General features: G+C 37.8%; 2 protein-coding genes across 2 annotated transcripts; both read right to left on the reverse strand.

Annotated features, from left to right (window-relative positions):
• Window positions 1-1,874: 1,874 nt before the first annotated feature.
• On the reverse strand, window positions 1,875-2,624 carry LOC126719341 (uncharacterized). The gene has a single exon (XM_050421911.1). The coding sequence runs from the start codon at window positions 2,622-2,624 to the stop codon at window positions 1,875-1,877; it is 750 nt and encodes a 249-aa protein (XP_050277868.1).
• Window positions 2,625-13,694: 11,070 nt separating this feature from the next.
• Window positions 13,695-14,688, reverse strand: LOC126717315 (uncharacterized). Its single transcript, XM_050418907.1, has one exon. It carries the CDS (start codon window positions 14,473-14,475, stop codon window positions 13,882-13,884), a length of 594 nt encoding a protein of 197 aa, XP_050274864.1. The 5' UTR covers window positions 14,476-14,688; the 3' UTR covers window positions 13,695-13,881.
• Between the last annotated feature and the right edge of the window lie 7,390 nt (window positions 14,689-22,078).

The raw sequence follows: 22,078 nt of genomic DNA on the forward strand, positions 1-22,078 counted from the left end.
ACTTCATCTGGCTCAAGACTAGACATGATCGGTGGCCGAGCGAGATAGTCTTTAAGTTGTTGGAAAGCCATGGCACATTCTTCATTCCACTCAAATCCTTTCCTTTTGTTGATCAACAAAAAGAAAGGTTTGCATCTATCTGCTGATCGAGAGATGAAACTATTCAAAGCGGCGGCCATTTCGGTCAGTTTCTGGACCTCTTTGGGATTCCGAGGTGATTGCAAGTTATTAATAGCCTTAATCTGGTTGGGGTTAACTTCAATCCCTCTGTGAGTGACCATATAGCCTAAGAATTTGCCCGACCCCACACCGAATGAGCACTTAGAAGCATTTAGACGCAGCTTATATTTTCGAAGAATTTCAAAAATAGTTCCAAGGTCTTCCAAATGTTCTACAACCACTTTACTTTTCACCACTATATCATCAATATAGACCTCGATATTCTTCCACAGTTATGACTCAAACATCTTCGTCATCATTCTTTGGTAGGTGGATCCTGCATTCTTCAAACTAAATGGCATCACCTTATAATGGTAATTCCTGATAGGGGTCACAAAAGCAGTTTTCTCCTAATCGTCCGAGGCTAAAGGTATCTAATGATAGCCCTGAAAGGCATCTAAGAAACTCATCCGAGGATGAACAACAGTGGAATCTACTAGTTGATCTATTTTGGGCATAGGGAACGGATCCTTGGGGCAAGCTTTATTCAAATCTGTGAAATCTACACACACTCGCCACTTCCCACTCTTCTTCTTTACTACTACAGTGTTTGCTAACCATTCAGGATAAAACACTTCCTTCATAGCTCCTGCTTGCTTAAGCTTAGATACCTCCTCTCGCACCGCTTCAGCGTGTTCTTTGGACGGGCGTTAAGGTGACTGCTTCCTAGGTGGGATTAACGGATTAACTTTCAAATGGTGACAAATGAATTCTAGATCTACTCCTGGGGCTTCGTAGGAATTCCAGGCAAAAACGTCAGTGTTCCTTCTAAGGAATTCTATCAGACCTTCTCTTTCATGATGAGGCAATTGGGATCTAATCTGAAAGAACTTCTCTGGATCGTCCCCTATAATAATCTTTACGAAGTCCTCACACTTCGCTTCCTTGGCTGGCTTATCAACGGATAACGACGGGGGTTTTAATTGCTACAAGCCCTTCTCTTCATGGGCCGAGGACTCGGCCTCGGGTTTATGCTAGATGGCTACCACCAAGCATTGCCTTGCCATAGACTAATCCCCTAGTATTTCTTTAATCTGACCCTCTGACGGGTATTTAACATTCTGGTGTAGGGTAGAAGAAACTACCCCCAACGTATGAAGCCAAGGTCTGGCGACAATTGCTGTGTAGGGAGAGTATGCATCCACGACAATGAAATCTACTTCTACTACTTCTGAGCTAGTCTGAACAGGTAGCCTGATTTGACCTTTTGGAATGATAATCTTCCCCTCAAAACTCACTAAGAGGGAGCTATAGGGGGTTAGGTCTTCAGCTTTTAAGTTCAGCCCCTTATAAAGGTCGGGATACATTATCTCGGCAGCGCTACCTTGATCCACTATTATCCTCTTCACATCATATCCCCCCAATTCGGAGGGTGATCACCAAGGCATCGTCGTGGGGTTGAATGGTTCCAATCTTATCCTCATCAGAAAAGCCCATGACTAACGACAATTCTGCTCTAGCCCTCTTCGAATTCTAATTGATGTCTCCTGAGGATAGATGAGCTACAGACATTACCCTAGACGGGCATGATCCTGTTCTCCCTGGTGTAGCAAAGATGACATTGATAGTTCCTAAGGGAGGCCTCGAAGGAATATCCCTTCTGGACTTGGAATTCGCCTGGCTCCCCTAGCCACTAGAATGATGTAGCAACTGTTTTAATTTTCCCTTTTGGACGAGTTGGTCCAAATGATCCCATAAACTCTTAAATCCTTTGCGGTATGCCCATGATCCTGATGATATTGGCAATAGAGGTTACGGTTTCGCTTTTCGGGATTTCCTATCATCTTATTTGGTCGTTTAAAGAATGGTTCATTTTTTATCTTTTCCAATACTTGATGCACCAGCTCTCGGAAGACTACACCGACGACCTGAGTATTGTTTGACCTTGATTGATCTGCATAATCCCTTATCGGCCGGTTATTGTTGTATTGGTCCAACCTGAAATCCCTCCTTTCTTGAGGGATAACCTTAGTTTTCCCTTTTCCTTGTTGTTGATCGTCTTCAATCCTCTTGTACTTATCAACTCGGTCCATTGGCTGGCGTAAACTAGTGACAGGCTTACCTGTCAGAGATTTCCTCAAACCGTGCTCGGATGGGAGACCGATCTTGAAAGTTCTAACAACAACCTCATCAAAATCGCCATCAATCTCGTTAAACATCTCCCAGTACCTTTCAGCATATGCCTTCACGGATTCTCCTTCCCTCATTGACATGGACAATAAAGAGTTTAGAGGTTGAGGAACCCTACTGCATGTAATGAATCGGGAACAGAATGATTGGGTGAGTGTCTTGAAGGAACTGATAGAATTTGTTCTTAACCCATCAAACCATCTCATCGGCATTGGTCCCAAACTGGATGGAAATACTCTACACATCAAAGCCTCGTCCTGAGAATGGACAACCATCTTCTATTTGAACTGACTTACGTGCTCTACAGGATCCGTTCGACCATTATACATGGCGAGCGTTGGCTGATGGAAATGCCTGGGAAGTTTTTCCTTTTCTATCCCTCGTGTAAAGGGTGATTTAGAAATCTGGCTCAAGGCTTTCTTCATAACATCAATTCCTACTACCTTGAAAGATGGACTCCTGCATTTCCTTTTGTGAAGATACTCCTTCTCACAGGAAAAAGACTCGCTAGGTGGAGTTCTTGACCGTTGTCTGCAGATAGTATCTTCTTCGTCATTAGAAGAAACATCAGAGCTGGGAGGGGATTGCTTCCGTTGTGCTCGACAAAGTTGCCTCTTTAAGTCATCATTCTCTTGTTGAATGGCTTTTTCATCACCTTGCTCATGAACTGCATGACCTTTCCTTCGAAAACCGCTTCCACCTGTGTGAAGCGTTTGCAAGCTGCCTTCCTGATAGTTGTCCAGATCCTTTTCACGCTCAAGATTGAGGAGTTCATCTTGTTGACGAACGTTGGCGGATTCCTCATGGTGCAGACTGGTTTGGTGTGATCTTGATCCCGCCATGACCGTTATACTACACTGAAGCACAAGCTCTTCCTACAGACGGCGCCAATTGTAAGAGCACAAATTGTAGCCCTAGCCCAGAAGAATTGGGGTATGAGCCCAATACAATAAATTTGTAGAGAGTGGGTGAAAGAACTAGGCTTTTAGCGAATTGAGCAACGATTAGCTAAGATTTCAAGTGTAACCGAGTATGGAACCACACGTAACTAGGGATGAAATGTAGGTCCGATGAGATGTTTTAATAATCAAATCTCTATTTGAGAGAGAGTTCAATGTTTTAGGGCTACAGTAGTTCTTCTTCTCTCTTTTTCCGATCCCTTCTTTATGGAGGGTCTTCCACATTATATAAACTTTTTTAGGTCATCTCTATCGTACACTTGTTCATCATCTAAGTCTATATTCGAGTATGTGTCTTATCAATCATCTTCCCTGGCTCTCTGTGAATGGTGGTGGTTGAGACTACACCATTCAGAGGTCTTTTCCACGTAAATGCGGCCAGCAAAGTTGCTGCAGTGCATTTAATGCGGTGGTAGCAGCTTTTCCCTTAGATATTTCTGTATTCTTATCCTCTCCGTACGTGCCTGAAGTCTATCCTCATCATTGGAGGCTCCTGGAAGGTCGCCTAAGTCACCCGGGTGCCCACTTGACTGATATTCGTCCGGTCCGAGGAGGGTAACCTCCTCGGACTTCAGCCCTCCACCCTTTCCTTACACGATTAGCTATTCTAGGGCTTCTTCGGTCATTTACTCCTCCTCGGACGTATCCACTTTAGCAAATAGGGCTTAAGGCACAACGTACAAATTTGAGCTTTTGCCCCCACAGTAGTCTCTCAAAATTTTAATTTTCCCTTTTATCTGAGGAGAAAAAATAGAATTTTGACTTGCCACAGTAACCGTGGTTAAAACTGTAGTAGTGTCCAAATTTACGCACGTAGAAATGTGATTTAAGTCATTTCACCATTGCTTTTGACGCTTCAGAATTCGTGAAGCGTCATTAATTACTTTGGACAGCGCTGTGTCTTTGGCATCCAACGGAGGGGCTTTGATCCAACGGACCACATTTTCCTTCAAGATTTGGGCGGGATAAATCCCACTCATTTTCAGTCCCTTATATAAAGCCTGATGGGAGAGTTCTTTTCTTTTCTTCACTATAGTTCAGAATCTGCAGCGCACTCAAACATTTAATCTCACACCGATTATCAGATCATCTATCCTATTTCCTCAAAAATTTTAAAAATCCTCTTAAGAATTTCACTGATCAGTTCCTGATTTAGTTCATGTAAGTTCTAGCTTCTACGAATTTTTCTTTATTTCCTCGGACAGTCTCCTCGGCCCATCATTCCTCATTACCCCGTTGTCACTCCTAGCGTTTTCTCTTTTCCTCTTATTCGAAATGGGTAGATTTAAGTATTTAGTGGATAGCCCTGCTTTGATAGAAATATTCAAAGATAAATATCACATACCCCAGGAGGCATCATTGCGATACTGTTCCCCGGAAGGATTAGTATTTGATCGAGAGGTGGGAGAAGTCACATTCCCCATGATAGCCTGCATAGAGGGAGGAATGACTCTCCCCATGGGTAGGATCACAAGAGACTACTTGCGTAACCATAGGCTTTGCCCCCAACAGTGCGCACCTAATTTCTTTAGGATTCTAGGAGCAGTTCACGCTCTGAATCGACACTTAGGGTTGGGGCTAACCTGGCACGACGTAGTTCACCTATACGAGGGTCATAAACAAAAAGGGGCGGGATTTTACCTTAAATCCTGGTCTGATGCTGTCAGGCTCATTTCGTGTCTTCCCAAGTCTAGCAAGGGGATGAAGGATGACTACCTAATTGCATCAGGCCCCTGGCATTATGGTCTCCCTTGCCCAACCCAGCTAGGAGAGCCAGGTGGGGTACCTTAGATTTAGGTTTTCTAACATTAGATTTAAGTTATTCGTCCTCGGCTTTGCTTTGCTATGTCGAAAAGATTTTATTTTATTTATTTATTTTTTTTTATAGTGAACAAGTTTCTAACTGTTTAGTTTTTCTTTGTGTAATAGATAAAGAGCAAGTAAATCCTCGGATTAGCTTAATCAACGTACCCGCGCTCAACTATCTGTTGAGATCTCAAATTTTTGTGAATGACGACGGACATCTTCGAGCTGCCCATCTAGTTTTGGACTACGAACCCCTTTCAAGATCCTTTCAGGACGTCGACAACGCTATTAGGGCAAACGACTATCGTCAAGCTCGTATAAACGTGTCTCAGCCTCACTTTTTAGCCCCACACGACCTTCCACCAGTTGATCATCCAATCCCACAGGGCATTCCCTTGGCCGCCCAGCCAATTCAGTAAGTACCTCTTGGAAAAGCTGTAGCCTAGGAAGGAATTGCATCTTCCTCTTCACTTGAGGAAGAAATTGACCAGTTCCAATTTGAAGAAGAAGGAACGCAAGGAGTAGAAGCCATTGTTATATCGGAGGCCGAGGAAGAAACTGACGAGTACTCGTGCATTCAAACCTTTGCTCCTATAATCACTTACGTGGAGGACTCTTCAGACAACAAAGCTGAAGAAATGGCTCCAAAATCCGGCAAAAGTTTGAGAGAGCTTATGAAGGGGAGGAACACGACGCCTACCCCCCAAGAAGCTAATAAGTCCAAGCCCCCAGTGAACCCTCCTCCTTCCCCTCCTCAGCTCCCTGCTGATCTTGGGCTTAATCCTGAACTGAGGAGAAAGAGGCAACGTGAGGCTCCTGAGGAGGGCGAGATAGGCACTCCAAAGGGAAACAAACAACAGAGGATGTCCCAGGACCAAAGAAGTAGGAGATCCAACTCTGTTGAAAGCCGAGAAGATCTTCCCGTGGCTCAAGTGCGCCATCCATCACGCATATGGTCTCCTAAATTGGAGGTGGATGGTGTCCCCATTGCCTGGGATACCTCCATTAGACATTACCACGGGGGGCATGCAGGTCATGTTGCCGAGGTTTTGGAGCAGCCCCTCCTCCTTCCAAAAGACATGGAGGCTTATGGGTGCTTCAATCAACATGAGCTCTTCTTATCCCTTAAGAGGGATCTGGCCATGGTAAGTAGTTTAATCTATTGCCCTACCTAAACACTTGACTATTTTCATAAGTTTTTGCTCTATGTTTTATACTAAAAATAAAACTTTTATTTCGTCATGTAGATTACCCAACAGGTTTATGTGGCCGAGGATTGGGTTAACGATGCCCGCAGCAAGGCCAGGGCAGCCTTCGATGCTCGGTCCGAGGTCGAGGTAGAGCTGGGCGCCCTAAAAGAAAACCAATCCAAACTGGCCGAGCAGTTGAAGGAGGTAGTTAGGGTAAGGGACAGCTCTAAAGCAGGTCTTAAGACTACTGAGAAGCAAGCGGAAGATCTACGTATATAGTTGCATTATACTGAAATCAATCTGGCGAGAGAAAAGCAATTGGTGACGGAGCTTTGCGAAGAACTTCAGAAGGCCAAGGAAGCTGTCCAACTGGTTAAGGAGGCAGCTGAGGCCGAGAAGCAGGCTGCTTACACGCTTGGGGTGGAGGAGACTCAAGCCAGACTCATAGAGGAACTCACCGCTGTATGCAGAGATTACTGCTACATCTCTTGGGGTAAAGCCCTTGATGCTGCTGGGGTCCCTGTGGGCTTTGATTTGAGGTGACCTGAGAGCATTTACTACGATCCAGAAATTCACGAGCTCCCAGGTCTTGACTCCTCTCACCTTGAACAAGCCACACAGGTATCTGTGCAGTCAAAGGTAGACCAAGTCCCTCCTGCCCCCTCGGAAGTTCCAAAAGACTTCAACCAAGATGGTGGCCAAGGAAAAAAGACTGAAACTCTCAAGGGCAAGGATAAAGATCAGGATAAGAAGAAAAATTCTTCTAATCCCACAAAGAAAGCCCCTGATATTGTTGCCCCCCAGCTCGGCCAAACTGTTGACCCAGTGGTCTCTAAGACAAAAGCTTAGGCTAGGGAATTTTTATTGTTTTTATATGTTTTCTGTTGTTGTTTTCATTTATAAGGAATGTGCCACATTTTTTATTATCAATGAAGAAATTTCTCTTTTATTTCATACATCTTTATAATGTGTGCTATGAGATTCATTGTCAAAGTATGATGACCTTTTGCCACTTTAACTTGAACAAAATCCACTGCCGCATCCTATAAACAGGCAAGTAACTTTAATGGGATATTGATGAACATTGTTGCAATTTAGGCAAGTTATTGAGCAATTTACCTCGATCTTACCAAGGGTAATACTACAAGTTAATTCAAATCCAATAAATAGCCCAAGGTATCCAAGTGCAACTTCAAAGTTATATAAATATCTATAAGCATGGCATTGTGATGCTAACCCATTCAAATCATTCAGTCTGAGGACTGCGAATGAGTGTTAGCTAACCCAAATCATCTGGTCCGAGGACTTCAGGCATGATTGAATTTAAGTTTAAACACCTATGAGAACTGCGAATGAGTGTTAACTAACCCAAATCATCTGGTCCGAGGACTTCAGGCATGATTGAATTTAAGTTTAAACACTTATGAGAATCATGAACGAGCGTTAACTAACCTAAATCATCTAGTCCGAGGACTTCAGGCATGATTGAATTTAAGTTTAAACACTTGAGAACTATGAACGAGTGTTAACTAACCAAAATCATTTGGTCCGAGGACTTTAGGCATGATTGAATTTAAGTTTAAACACTTGAGAACTATGAACGAGTGTTAACTAACCAAAATCATTTGGTCCGAGGACTTTAGGCATGATTGAATTTAAGTTTAAACACTTATGAGAATTATGAACGAGCGTTAACTAACCCAAATTATCTGGTCCGAGGACTTCAGGCATGATTGAATTTAAGTTTAAACATTTATGAGAATTATGAATGAGTGTTAACTAACTCAAATCATCTGGTCTGAGGACTTCAGGCATGATTGAATTTAAGTTTAAACACTTGAGAACTATGAACGAGTGTTAACTAACCAAAATCATTTGGTCCGAGGACTTTAGGCATGATTGAATTTAAGTTTAAACACTTATGAGAATTATGAACGAGTGTTAACTAACCCAAATCATCTGGTCCGAGGACTTCAGGCATGATTGAATTTAAGTTTAAACACTTGAGAACTATGAACGAGTGTTAACTAACCAAAATCATTTGGTCCGAGGACTTTAGGCATGATTGAATTTAAGTTTAAACACTTATGAGAATTATGAACGAGCGTTAACTAACCCAAATCATCTGGTCCGAGGACTTTAGGCATGATTGAATTTAAGTTTAAACATTTATGAGAATTATGAACGAGTGTTAACTAACTCAAATCATCTGGTTCGAGGACTTCAGGCATGATTGAATTTAAGTTTAAACACTTGAGAACTATGAACATGTGTTAACTAACCCAAATCATCTGGTCCGAGGACTTCAGGCATGATTGAATTTAAGTTTAAACACTTATAAGAACTAAAAAGTAAAAAGTGTAAACTTCTTATATAACGAATAAATAAATTGATCATGAAAATATTTATTAATAGTAATACCTCTTTAGGTTGTTTACATTCCAAGGACGTGGTATTACATGCTCGTCCAAATCTTATAGAAAATAAGCTCCAATGCCAGCTTCCGAGGTGATACGGTAAGGTCCTTCCCAATTTGGTCCTAACTTTCCCCAAGCTGGATTCTTTGCAGTGCCCACAACTTTACGTAACACCAGATCACCAGGAGTTAAAGGTCTTAATTTTACATTGGCATCATAACCTTGTTTCAGTTTTTGCTGGTAGTAGGCCAATTGGACCATTGCGTTTTCCCTCTTCTCTTCAATCAAGTCCAAATTCCTTTTTAGATGCTTATCGTTATCACTTGGATTGAATAAACTGCTTCTCAATATTGGAAAACCAGTCTCCAAAGGGATAACAGCCTCGGCCCCATAAGTCATCGAGAAGGGGGTCTCTCCAATAGATCTATAAGGCGTGGTTCTATATGTCCAAAGAATATGTGGTAGTTCTTCCACCCACTTGCCCTTTGCGTCATCTAGCCTTTTCTTTAGCCCATTTACTATAGCTTTATTTACAGCCTCTGCTTGTCCGTTTCCTTGGGGATAGGCAGGAGTAGAATACCTATTTGTAATCCCCAACTCGCCACAATAACTTCTAAATGTTTTGCTGTCGAACTGAAGGCCATTGTCCGAGATAAGCACACGAGGAACCCCAAACCGAGTGACAATGTTTTTCCAAATGAATCTTTTCGCATCCACGTCCCTGATGTTGGCTAGGGGTTCAGCTTCAACCCACTTCGTAAAATAATCTATGCCAACTAGGAGATATTTCCTGTTTCCCACAGCTTTGGGGAATGGTCCTACAATGTCTAAGCCCCATTAAGCAAATGGCCACGGACTGGATAGCGGATTAAGAACTCCTCCTGGTTGGTGTATGCTCGGCGTAAACCGTTGGCATTGGTCGCACTTCTTGACGTATTCTTGAGCTTCTCTCTGCATATTTGGCGACCAATAACCTTGAGTGATAGCTCCATATGCTAGGGATTTGCCACCAGTATGGCTTCCGCAGATTCCTTCATGCAACTCTTCTAAGAGCGATTCAGTCATCTCAGGGTGAATACATAACAAATAGGGTCCTGAAAAAGAATGCTTATATAACCTCTGATTTTTGGATAACTAGAACCTTGAGACCTTCCTTCGTACTTTATCAGTCTCTGTCCTTTCTTCAGGTAGAGTATCATCCTTCAAGAATTGAATTATAGAGTCCATCCAACTCGGCCCTGCTCTAATTTGATGAATTTGAGCTGTCTCTCTTCTTGTCTCCATGGGTTTGTACAAGTCTTCAACAAGGATAACCCGAGGCAAATTCTGTGCCGAGGAGGTTCATGATTGTAAAAGTATTTTGGATGCAAGAAAAGTCATTTAAGAGATTTGTTTTTTTTTTTGGGGGGGGGGGGGGGGTGGTTAAGTAGTGGATACAAAACAATACTTCCAAAGGAATACCTTTAACTTACGAAATATATCCAAAGCCCAGATCCAATTTCCCTTTTAACTCTTCAAAGCAAGTGTTTCCCCCGCATGCACATTGTTGGAAGCTTAAAATATCAAAGAGTTCATCATGATTGTAAAAGTATTTTGGATGCAAGAAAAGTCATTTAAGAGATTTGTTTTTTGGGGGGGGTTGGTTTGTTAAGGTGACTACCTACATCCACAACCTATAAAAAGTTATATATTTCAAAACATGTCATACCCAAAAAAGCATGGGTAACTGAACTGATGAATGAAGATAGAAAGGATTGGTTTTTTTTGGGGGGGGGGGGGGGGGGGGGGGTGGGGGGGATTGCTAGATGAGGCTAAGAAACAATTAAATGAATACCCTTGAGCACTCATGTACCTGAGGACAAACTGATTTGAACAGGTAATTCAACTGGCATGCGTATTGTCTATAGAGTGTTTACTGTGTGGTAAATGAAGGACAAATAAACATAAGCATAGGAGAGTGCTCTAACATGTCAAACGCCACAGAAAAGCCTTTTGGAAGAAACTTTGGAAGTAAAAAGTACTGAATAATGTTGAAAATTTTTCCAGGAGGGCAAGTAGAGGGAGGGATCCGTTCCATGCAGATGCAGATTTGGATAAAAAGGGTGGTAGAGGACATGCAGGTTGTGTAGGGGCAACAAAGAAACCATACTTCATGCTTTAAGTGAATGCACATATGCAGATAAGGTATGGAATCCTGTTCATCTCCAATGTGAAGAACATAGCTTTTTCCAACCACAACCAAGTTCTATGGCCTTGGTTTGGGACATTATGGATCAAGCACTAGAATCCAAATTGGAGCTGTTTCTGGTAATAGTGGAGAACATTTGAAATCAGAGGAATGCTATCATGGAGACAAAAGAAAAGATCCCCAACTGATAGCAACTAGCAAGTATGGCTGTAGAGTATAAGCAAAATTTTTTACAAGAAACAGACATCCAAAACACTATTAACAACGGAAAAGACATGAAGTGGGAGGCACTGAAATAGAAGAAATAGAAGCACTGGCAACGATCCAGACCATTCGAATGGCAGGAAACATGAGAATACAAAACCTCATACTGGAAGGAAACACGCTGACCATCATGCAAGCATTAAAATTTAAAATCAAAGGAAGCAAGTCCTTCCAAATTTGGATACCTAATAGATGAGGCAAGAGACACACTTGAGAGGTTCAGGCAGAGGAGTATAAAACATATTAACTGGAGTTGAAATATGGTAGCACATCTCTTAGACATACCCAGTAGATTTGATGAATGTAACATCTGGCTGAATGAAATTCTAGACTTCATTGCAAGAAATGTTTGTATGGATGACAATTACATCAATAAAAAATATATAGTTTGTTCTTAAATAAAATAAAATAAAAAAATAATAATAATAATTCAAGATGTAATACAATGTGTGTGGTGAAATATTTAAGGAATAAAAATTAATATGCTACAGATCAAAATCAAGCATCTCTTATGAGGAGCTTGTTTTAGTGCACAAGCAACAGTAGAAAACCTTTACAAAGAACTAAAAAAGATGTAGTTCTGCATTATGCTCTCTTTGTAAGAAACATGTAGAGACAATCAAACATGAACCATTACCTTGCAGATGGGTGAAGCTGTCTGGTTTAGATATAATTTTGGATACTCTATGAATGCTACTGTGTGTTCAGCCATGTGTGGAACTCTGTTTCTACTGTTAAATTCAGAAAGTTCAAGCTTAAAGATTAAAATGGCCTTCAGACTCTAGCATTTCTAAAGAGCCAGGAGTGAAGTGAAGTGTAGAATAGAATATTTATCTGATCAGAAAAATTTACCATATCCGAGGCAGCAACAGGATATTGGTCAGCTTGAGTGGAAAAATAACAACCTCATAGATCTTGGCCTACATTCACAGGTCAGCCTACTCTACAAAGTTGGTTGCCACCAGCTCTTGGAACTCTAAAATACAATGCTGTGCTTTTTCAAAGGATGAAAAGCCCTTTGAAAAAGCAAGCTAGAAAAGGAGTAAGTAGTCAAAGACCACAGTAATTGTTATGGATGGGAAAGCTAAAACTGAGGCATTAGAATTTAGTAGTTAACTAGGCATGCTTGATGGCTAAAGGAAGCAACTACTTTTTGTTGAAACTAACTCTAAACAACTATTTGTTATGAATAGAAGCTATTTGGAGGGGAAATGGGGATTGAGCTCCATCATCAGAGATAATAAAATTGGCAGAGATTGAGACTCAAAATGCACATTGGCTCCTTGTTTGGGAAATTGAGCAGCAGATTGGGCCAAGGAAGCTGGAAAGAGAATTCCTAAACCTGGATGGGCATTATCACCTCTAAAGCTAGAATTTGTATAGAAGTCTGACTGTTCTTTTGTTATTTATTAAATACTTTTTGGCTTTCCTGATGTTTCCACCAAAAGAAAAGGTCATGATGGGGCATTAGAGAGTCAAACATTAGAAGTTGTGGATGTTCCAACACAAGGTATCAATGTTTAGCCTAAAACAGACATGAATTGAAGCTGAAAAGAAAATTCCAATGATTTGACACAATTTGTGTTACCAGAAACAAAAAAGAGAAAGTTAATCACATAACAAGGAAACAGAGTCAACCAAAATCCAGAAGCCCAACCAATTCTAGACTTCAAAACACTACACATCGAATAGTAGAAATTCAGCGAATTCAGCTGGAGAACCTTCCAATCCTTTTCTCTACAATTTTAGCTCAAGTTACTTGTAACTCAGCCAACCAGTGGAGCAAATATCACCAAATAATCAATTCAATTGCTACCAATTGACAATATGTTTTTATTGATAAAATTGAAACCTGAATAGATAGTGGTAGATGCGCTGTTAAAGATGTGGACAGATATTGAGTTTTAGAATCGATAAGCTTTAAGAATAGGGAACAAGAAATTCTACCCAGGAGATATAATTATAATGTGTGTTATCTTTATTTGATTATTTGTAACAATTGAGACCTTGAAGAACTTATCATTAGTTCAGGATGATAGGGATAAAATAAATGAGTACTTTTGACGAATGTGATTTACTTACTCAAATTAAATCCTACGAGACATCTTAAAAGCAGGAATGTACTTCTAGCCATGAGGATGTTTGTACAAGCACACTCTCATTCTCATATAGAAAGGGGCTAGGATAAATTTATACCTATTAAATTACAGAACCCTTGTTGACTTCTTCTTCCTTAACTTCTTCTTATTCTCTGCTCACCAAAGATATAAGAGGCTGATCTCACTCCTCAATTCTTGCATGCCATCAGTTCAATCTTAGAATACCCTGCATTCTAGGGATGCTAGGTAGCCATTACAAATTTACAACCAAAGTCCTTCCACAGTTATAGTTTATAAAATAATAATGGTTCAAAATCTTGCTTCAATTACTCAATAAAACTGACATACTTTCCAGACAGTCGGATTGCAGTTCTTCAAATGCTACTATGTTTACACATTCATAATTCATTTGGACAGAGAACTAGTAAAAACAAAATATACCATTTATAAATCACTCAAGTAACCCGAATTATAACATTTCCCCATATCATAAATACACATTGATATCACATAAACATAACACCACCAATAATTACTTCAAAGGAAAAAGAAAGAGAGCTACAAAAACTATTACCTATTACTCATTTCTTTCCTTCCCCAGCTCTTTAACTATTGTAGCCAGTAACCAGACAAAAAGAGCACAAAGAAAAGCAACAAGCTTCCATATATAAGTATAGCCTTCTGCCCAGAAGTCAATGCATTCCCACCAAGCCCAAACTGTTGGTTCTGTGCAAACCCAGCAATCTCCACACTCTTACTCTCAAAGAAGCTCTTAGCTGCCCCACATGTTGGGCACCTCCAATCCTCAGGCAGCTTTTCAAATTGCAATCCTGGAGCTATGGGATATGAAGGGTCTCCCACAGCTTCATCAAACTTGTGCCCACAAGACCTGCACTCATAGATACCTGTGTTTAACACTGCAAACTTCTCTTCTAAGCGGCGCTTGTCAATATTTTCTTGAGGCTCTTCTAGAGGCTCTTGAGGAGGAGGTGTAGTGGTTTCTTGGCTTGAGGTGGGGGTGTCTTCTTTGGAGATGTCAATGGAGTGTGGCGTAGTCAGTTTGTATGGTTTGTGTAGAAGTGAGAGTTTGGGGAAGAGAGTTGGGGTGGTGGTGAAATGGGGTTTGAGTTTTGGAGCTGAGGTTTGGGGGAAAGAGGTTGAGAGGTGGAAAGAGAAGGTGGGTCTTGTTGTTGCACAAGCCATGATAAGTAATGTCTTTGTGTATGTGTTTACTTATGTTTGTGTTTGTGTTTGTGTGGCTCCTGTTCCTCTCTCTCTTTTGCTGGAAGTGTATGAGAGAGAGTAATGAATTACTGGGATTGTATGTATTTTTTAGTTGCTTTTGTTAATCTGGGTGGAGGAGAATTGAAGGGGATCCATGGAAGAGCATATGCTCACTTGAAAGAGACGCAGTTGGATAAGGTAGGGAGGTGGTATAAGATTTGATTGCGAAGTAGATGTTTTGGTAATGGGCTGGCTTCGGCTGAGTCAAACTCGAGGAGTTGAACCTAATTAGCCAGTGCAATCAGCCCAAAAGAGGAAAAGCCCAAGAACCTCTTCATTTCTGGAAAAATAATGTAATTAAAATATTATACCATTTTTATAATATTGTGTTTATTTATTTAGAATCTTTTTATTCAAATCCACGTGGCAGAATTCTTTCTTCAGATAGTATTTTTTTTTTTCAGATATATTTTCTTTATAAAAAAAAGGGTAAATGACCCTTTCTCCCTTTTATTTATGAGATAGTTTGCAATTCTCCATTTCTAGATAACTATTGAAAATGAGCCAATACCTCGTTAACTTGTAAAGCATAGTAAATAAATAGATAATGGAATCTTTTGAGGCCAAAATGGCCCATTAGCATTAATTTTTGAAATATTTAGCAACAGAGCACTGTTTCGGAAATAATTAGGGAAATACTAATTTTTCTGGTACTCGAACTTGGGGAGCTCGAGTACCATGTTTTTTTTAATCTACCATCGCCCCATATTCAAGGAGCCCTATAGTGGCGTTTTTAAGTCCTATGGTGACGTTTTCGGGCCCTATAGCGGCGTTTTTAAGCCCCCATACCAGGTTCAAGGGGCCCTATAGTGACGTTTTCGGGCCCTATAGCGGCGTTTTCTTGCAAAATTTTTTTTATAAGTCCCATAACAGGTTCAAGGGACCCTATAGAGGCGTTTTTAAGCCCTATAGTGACGTTTTTGGGCCCTATAGCGGCGTTTTCCTGCAAAATTTTTTTATAAGTCCCATAACAGGTTCAAGGGGCCCTATAGTGGCGTTTTTAAGCCCTATAGTGACGTTTTCGGGCCCTATAGCGGCGTTTTTTTTTTTTGAGAAGATGTTTGACCAATGAAAAGATGGTACTCGAGCTCACCATGCTCGAGTACCAGAAAAAGTGGTATTTCCCTAATTATTTCCGAAACAGTGCTCTGTTGCTAAATATTTCAAAAATTAATGCTAATGGGCCATTTTGGCCAATCTTTTGATATATTTAAAAGAAAATTACTAAAACACCCTATTTTAGTTGCAAAATACTTTTCTAGGTGGTCCAGAAAAATTATTTGTATAGCTCGATCTTCTTAGCAAGTTGGATCTTCGGTTTGGTGTTTGGTAATTTTTTTACCAACCCTCATAGTTGGCAAATATAGTTGTAATACCCGGAAAAAATAAAAAAAATAAAATGAGGGGTATTTAAGTAAATTTGTTTATGGGGTCAACTTTTTTAACTAATATTACTAAGGGGTTTTTAGAAAATAAGGTTGAAATCCTAGTTTATATAGTCTAATTTTATGTCAGCGTATACTGGCAGAGATATTTGAGAGAGGAGACTACTCAAAGGACTGAAGTAAAGAAGGATTTACTACACAATTGAGGTAAGAGTCTATAAATCTCTTTCTTGTCAAATCTAAGCTTTGCTAGGATTTAGAGTATATTTTATGTTGGTAGTTTTGGCTAGTAGCATAATTATCTAAAATTTCTATGGGTTTTATGACGTAAGTATAAACAGAGAAGAATTGGGTTTGGGCGATAAAATCCTTTTTTTTTGGTGGTACTGCTTTCTTTGTAATATTGTTAATACTGGTGTTTTGTTGGGCATGGAGTTGCTTTGGGTGTATAATACTCTTTTGTGAATATTTAATTATAAGAAACAGTGGACTATTGGTTAGACCACCATTAGTCCAATAGCCCATTAGACTTTAGAGTCTATGGAGATTAGAGACAAAGATGCCGTTTGGAGTGGGCGTCTGCATTTTCAGTTTTTTTTTTTCCTGTGTGTGAATAGTAATATCACATGGGTTCTTTGTGCAGGAGACAAAAATCACTGTTCACGTACTGTTCATCACTGTTTACAGCACTGTTCACGTACTAAAAAATATTAAAAATGGGTTTCACGATACTATTCACTCATTTAAAAATTATTTTACTACAGTATTTTTAGTTTTCAGTTTCAGTAACAATAAGTTCAATCCAAACGAACCCAAAAACTTTTTTTTTTTTTTGTTAGAGATTGTACTCAGCTTTACAGAGTATTCAATCTTTATGAATGCATTCAACTTTTTAGCCTAAATAATTGTGTGAGGTGAGTCCCATATTACACAATGCTTGGGATTTGGCGTGAAACAAATTTTAATTGGAGTTAATACAAATGATAGAATATGGAATATAGCCATAGAAAAACTGTAGGAGAATTACTAGTGAGAAATTAGTGGGTACTTTAGAAGTTTCTCGTCTGGTCAAGTAACTTGAGGTTATTCTTATTATTTGATTATTGGGTAAATGGTGCTTTAAATTGTTAGGTGATATTTAAGGATTTTAGAGACAGTGTTAGGGAGAAGTTCTTTGTGGTGAGCTAGTTGAGGTAAGTAACCTTATCCTAATTGGCTTTATTTTGCGTATTTTAACTCCTGAAATTTGTTTACAGTTATTACAATTTTATTTCTATTGTATTACTGATTTCAAGTAAAGAATTATCACAAATATATTTAATTACTAAATATATGATGTATTTTATTTAATTGTTTTTAGCTATACTGATTCAAAGTAACAAATAAAGAATTTTCACAAATACATATGAGCATTGAATATAAGATTTATTTTATTTAATTGATATTTGTTAGCTATATTGATTTAAAGTAAGAATATAGAAATATCACAAATATATTTGATTATTGAATATATGATTATATATACGTATTTGAATAAGATATATTTTTGTTAGAAACTATGATTTTATACATATGATTATGGACAGTTTGACTATGAATTGATTTTGATACCCAAACCAATGGGGGTTATTCATTGGTACTCTGATACCTAAACCAATGGGGGTTATTCATTGGTATTGGTATTTTGATACCCAAACTAATGAGGGCTATTCATTGGTATTTTGATACCTAAATTAAACCAATGAGGGTTATTCATTGGTACTCTGATACCTAACCAATGAGGGTTATTTATTAGTACTTTGATGCCCAGTCACGGGGATATAGCGTGATCATAGTCATAAGATTGTTAAAAATATAAATTACATTTGAATATTTAACTATTTTGAGTCATTAAAACTGTTTATGTATTTTTGGAACCTATTGTAAGTTATAACTTTTGATATATGAAAAACTGACTACTTTCTAAACCATCTATGATACAATTGTAAGATTAAAGTATGTGATCTATTTGCAAAGTATTAATTTAAGATTATGAAACTCCTTTAACTATTTTTTTGGAAAACAATTGCATATTATAACTTTTAAAGATTCATATTACATCTTATTACTTTACAGATTTATTGTGGGATAGAACTTATTCGGATTTTGGTTACTTATTGAGTTGTCAACTCACCCCCCTCCCCCCTCCTTTCTCTTTTCAGATTTTGATCAAGAAGAGTAGCATATGTTTGGGCTTCTGCTGGAATGTGCGCATGAGTGAAGTTTAAGAAATCAATGGAATAAGATTTGAACTTTTATGTTTAAGATTACTATTTGTGTAGTCCTTTTGATTTAAAGGATTTAGTTTATTTTTAATAGATGTTGAAAGATTATTATTTGGAGATCTTTTGAGAATTGCTTTATTGAGGATATTTTTAATTTATTGATGAAATTTTCTTGAAGATAATTCTTTAATTGTTAAGAGGGCCTTACACACTTATAGGGTGTAAACTTAATAAGTGTGTGATTATTGTCACGTGCCTAGCTCTACTTGAGTTCGGGGCGTGACAATAGTGATTGTAGGTTTATTTATTTATTTATTTTATTATTATTATTATTATTTTTAATCACTTTAACTTTATTGTATTGGGAGGATTATCTGATTGAAAATGAGAAACAGAGTCATATGAAGAGATTGGAGGTTGGTAGTCTTTTGATGACCCCATAATGAGCAATTGGAAGAATATATATATGAATGGGAAAGATGATTTTTATTACTAAACTGTTTAGTTAGATGGATAGTAGAAATTAATGTAGAATTTGCAGTTACGCTTACATATATTCTTGTCCGGTTATAAAGAGCAATCTCATCAAGTTATATATAACCCATAAAAATGCATAATAGATAAAACTATTTATTAAAAATGCCCAAAAATTACCCACATCGCATTTTGCAAAAATAATTTTTTTTTTACTAGAGCAAAAATTACAAATTACAAACAACCATGGTTACTTAGACCATTAGCATTAATGGCGGAAGGTAGGAATTCTTGTATGTGAAAGTGAATATAAGTAGAACTAAAGGCTTCAAGCCTTCAACTATCTTCAACGAGTTTAGAGTTGGGGCTGACAGATTTCGTTACTATTCGGCTACTCTAACCTCACCGTTCTATTTCTAGTATGAGAAACTCCACATATTAATTAGTTTGTGTGTTGATTAATTTTGCATTTTCTTGCTTCTTCTTCTCTGAGTGGCCTTCTTTTATTCGACCTCTCTCTTTCTAGCGAGATATGAAAGCTTCGAAAAATGGTTTGTTATCCTTAATTAATTTGATTATTTTTAACAATTGAGACCTTCAAGAAATTGTAATCGCTTTGTTCAATTTTTTTTTTCATTAATTGCTATATATTGGGACTTTAATATTTGTTATTTAACCAATAAAAATCAATTTAGAAAATTAAGTTAGTTCCTAAACATTGAGGTTAGTTAGTTACTTTTCTTAATTGTTTTAAGGACTAAGTTGATTTTAGGGTTCAAATTAGTTAGTTTTGAAAAGTCTTCATTAAACCTAGTTGGCAGCTCAAACCTCAGGCTATGTTTATGGAATTTACCCTTTTTTGTTTGTTGAAAGTTTGTTAAAACGCTAATTTAGTAATTGTAAATAAACAAATAAATTAGAAAACTATTAAATAAAAATATTGCCAAAAGAGACCAATCAGCTTGCTGTGCTACTTTGCAGCAACCACTCGAGCTTTTTTTTGGGTATAAATTTTAATTTTTTTATAACTATTATTATTATTATTATTTCAAAAAAGAGCTCTTTTTTTTTTTTTTTTTTTTTGGGACAGCAACGATAGAAATATTATTGAGTCAAAAGTATAGAGGTACAAAAAACTAATGCCAGGCCCACGTAATACAAAATATTGAAGGATTGGCTTGGCATGGGTATGCTTGGGAAAAAGCCGTTTGGCCACACTAAAGACAGCATTGCATACAAAGAAAACAACCACTGGTGTAAATCATTATTAGTTGAGCCTCTGGTATTCTTGTAGCAGTGTCATTGCGCCTCGTAAAATGTCACTGGGATGGGTTTGTTTTCTGTCAAATAGGTACCTGTTTCGTGCGTTCCAGATGGCCCATGATACTATAGCCCAAACCTCCACTTCATTTGTCGTCAACGCAGCCATCAGTTTTCACACCAAGCTATAGAAGTCCTCTGCAGCTAAGCTTCGGTTTCTGCAACTTTCTAGCCACCATTGCCCATACATTTCTAGCCATGGGGCATCCCCAAAGAGCGTGAGCCACCGTCTCATCATGTTGATTACAGATTGCACAAGCTGGGTCCAGTGGGATCTTCCTTTGACATAGGTTCGTGCGGGTTGGGAGTATGTTGGATATGAATGGACTTTGATATCTCCTACATCTTTTGTCGTAAGGCTCCTAGAATTTTTGAATTCCTTGAGCTTCCACTAATTTTCTATTATACTTTTCATTCATATTCTTTTAACTTTTCTTTCTTTTCTATTTGTGTTATGCTCTTTGTATACATCTTGTCATACTCATACTTGCATAGCATTAGCACCTCTTTCGCTTTTATTAAAGCATTATTTACTTGTAAACTCCATGGAATATTAAATTTTTTATAAGAGTTTTAATCTGTTGGCAAACACGAACATAGAGGATGTAAGTTATGTAACATAAAGGCCGCTGGTGCTGGGTTAAAGTTTTTTTTTTTTTTTTTTTTCCTCTAAAAGAAAAAAAATAAAATAAATAACAACTGTTTGGATGCACGTACTCATGTCTCATACATAACGTTAAATAAATAAATAAATATGTGTATATATATATATATATATATATATTTTTTTTTTTTTTTGAGAATAACATGATGTTAAATATGATGCTGCATAAATGCAACACTTTTATATTGCTGCTCAATAAGGAATGATCAGAATAAAAAGCGGGAAAAATAAAATTAAAGATTAGAAAAATTGATTGGAGAAATTAAAAGTTAATCTCAGAAATCAGAATTTAAATTAAATAATTTGTTGAATTAAACTCAACCAACGCACACCGTATAGAAGCACACCAAATTCAGTACAATTTTATTAACTTTGGATCACACAGCAAAAAATTGAAATCCCCACAACATAAAAAAGTAGTTTATACACATCATAAACAAAATACTAAAATAGAAACTACATGTCATGCCTCAAACTCGAAAGGGTTCAAAGCATGAGAAAAACATTTCAAAGGTATCTGTAGATTTTTTTTTTTTTTTTCCTTTTTGACAATTTAATTCAAATAAATCATATCAATTATCAACATCAAGAATTATCATAATAATTTCATTAAATATACTCCCAAGATAAGTCAAAGCTCTATGCAATAAATACAATGACTCTTGACCACAAAAGAATGAAGGTCTGAATAAATAATTACATATCATCAACTTGTCTCATTAGTGAAAATAAAGTCGTAACTACTATTAGATACAAAAGAATTGAGTCAAGTCTACTCTAAATTATACATCATCAATTATCTCCATCAGTTGAAAAAGTTTGTAAAATAATAGAATGAGACAAAACCCAGTAAGTAGCATAATTAATGGGAGTAGAGTAGGTGAGTCACATGTGTGGCTCCTTAAAAAAATATCTAACTTCCTTCTTCTTCTTCTTCTTTTTTATTTTATTTTTTATTTTTTTATTTTTATTTGTGCTGGGGCGTTACATCATACCAACAAGACCACAAAATCTTTTTTTTTGAGTGTATTTGTAGCACCAAACCAAAGCTAGAAGCCAAACTACGAGGGAAGAACAACAAAACACAACGGACATCATGAAACCAATTACCGAAACAAACATACTGCAAACAGTTGAGTTTTTGAGGGCATATAATGCGAAATCCATCTAGCATTCGCGAAAGATCATCAAGGAAAGCCAGTACCTAACACACTTGCATGAGATAGTCCCATGTAAATTTTCCCACGCTTTTCCTGCAAAAAAAAAAAAAAAGGTTTAGAAACTCAGTTTAACATGATCATTGATCACCAAATTTGTTATCAAAAGATACATAACTCACCTAATCAAAACAACTACTTGGATCTTATAAGTGAAAATAGAAGTATTAGATTTCAATTAATGTTTTTAGAAATTTA

The sequence above is a fragment of the Quercus robur genome, chromosome 3 (assembly GCF_932294415.1).
Source record: "Quercus robur chromosome 3, dhQueRobu3.1, whole genome shotgun sequence".
Lineage (NCBI taxonomy): Eukaryota > Viridiplantae > Streptophyta > Magnoliopsida > Fagales > Fagaceae > Quercus > Quercus robur.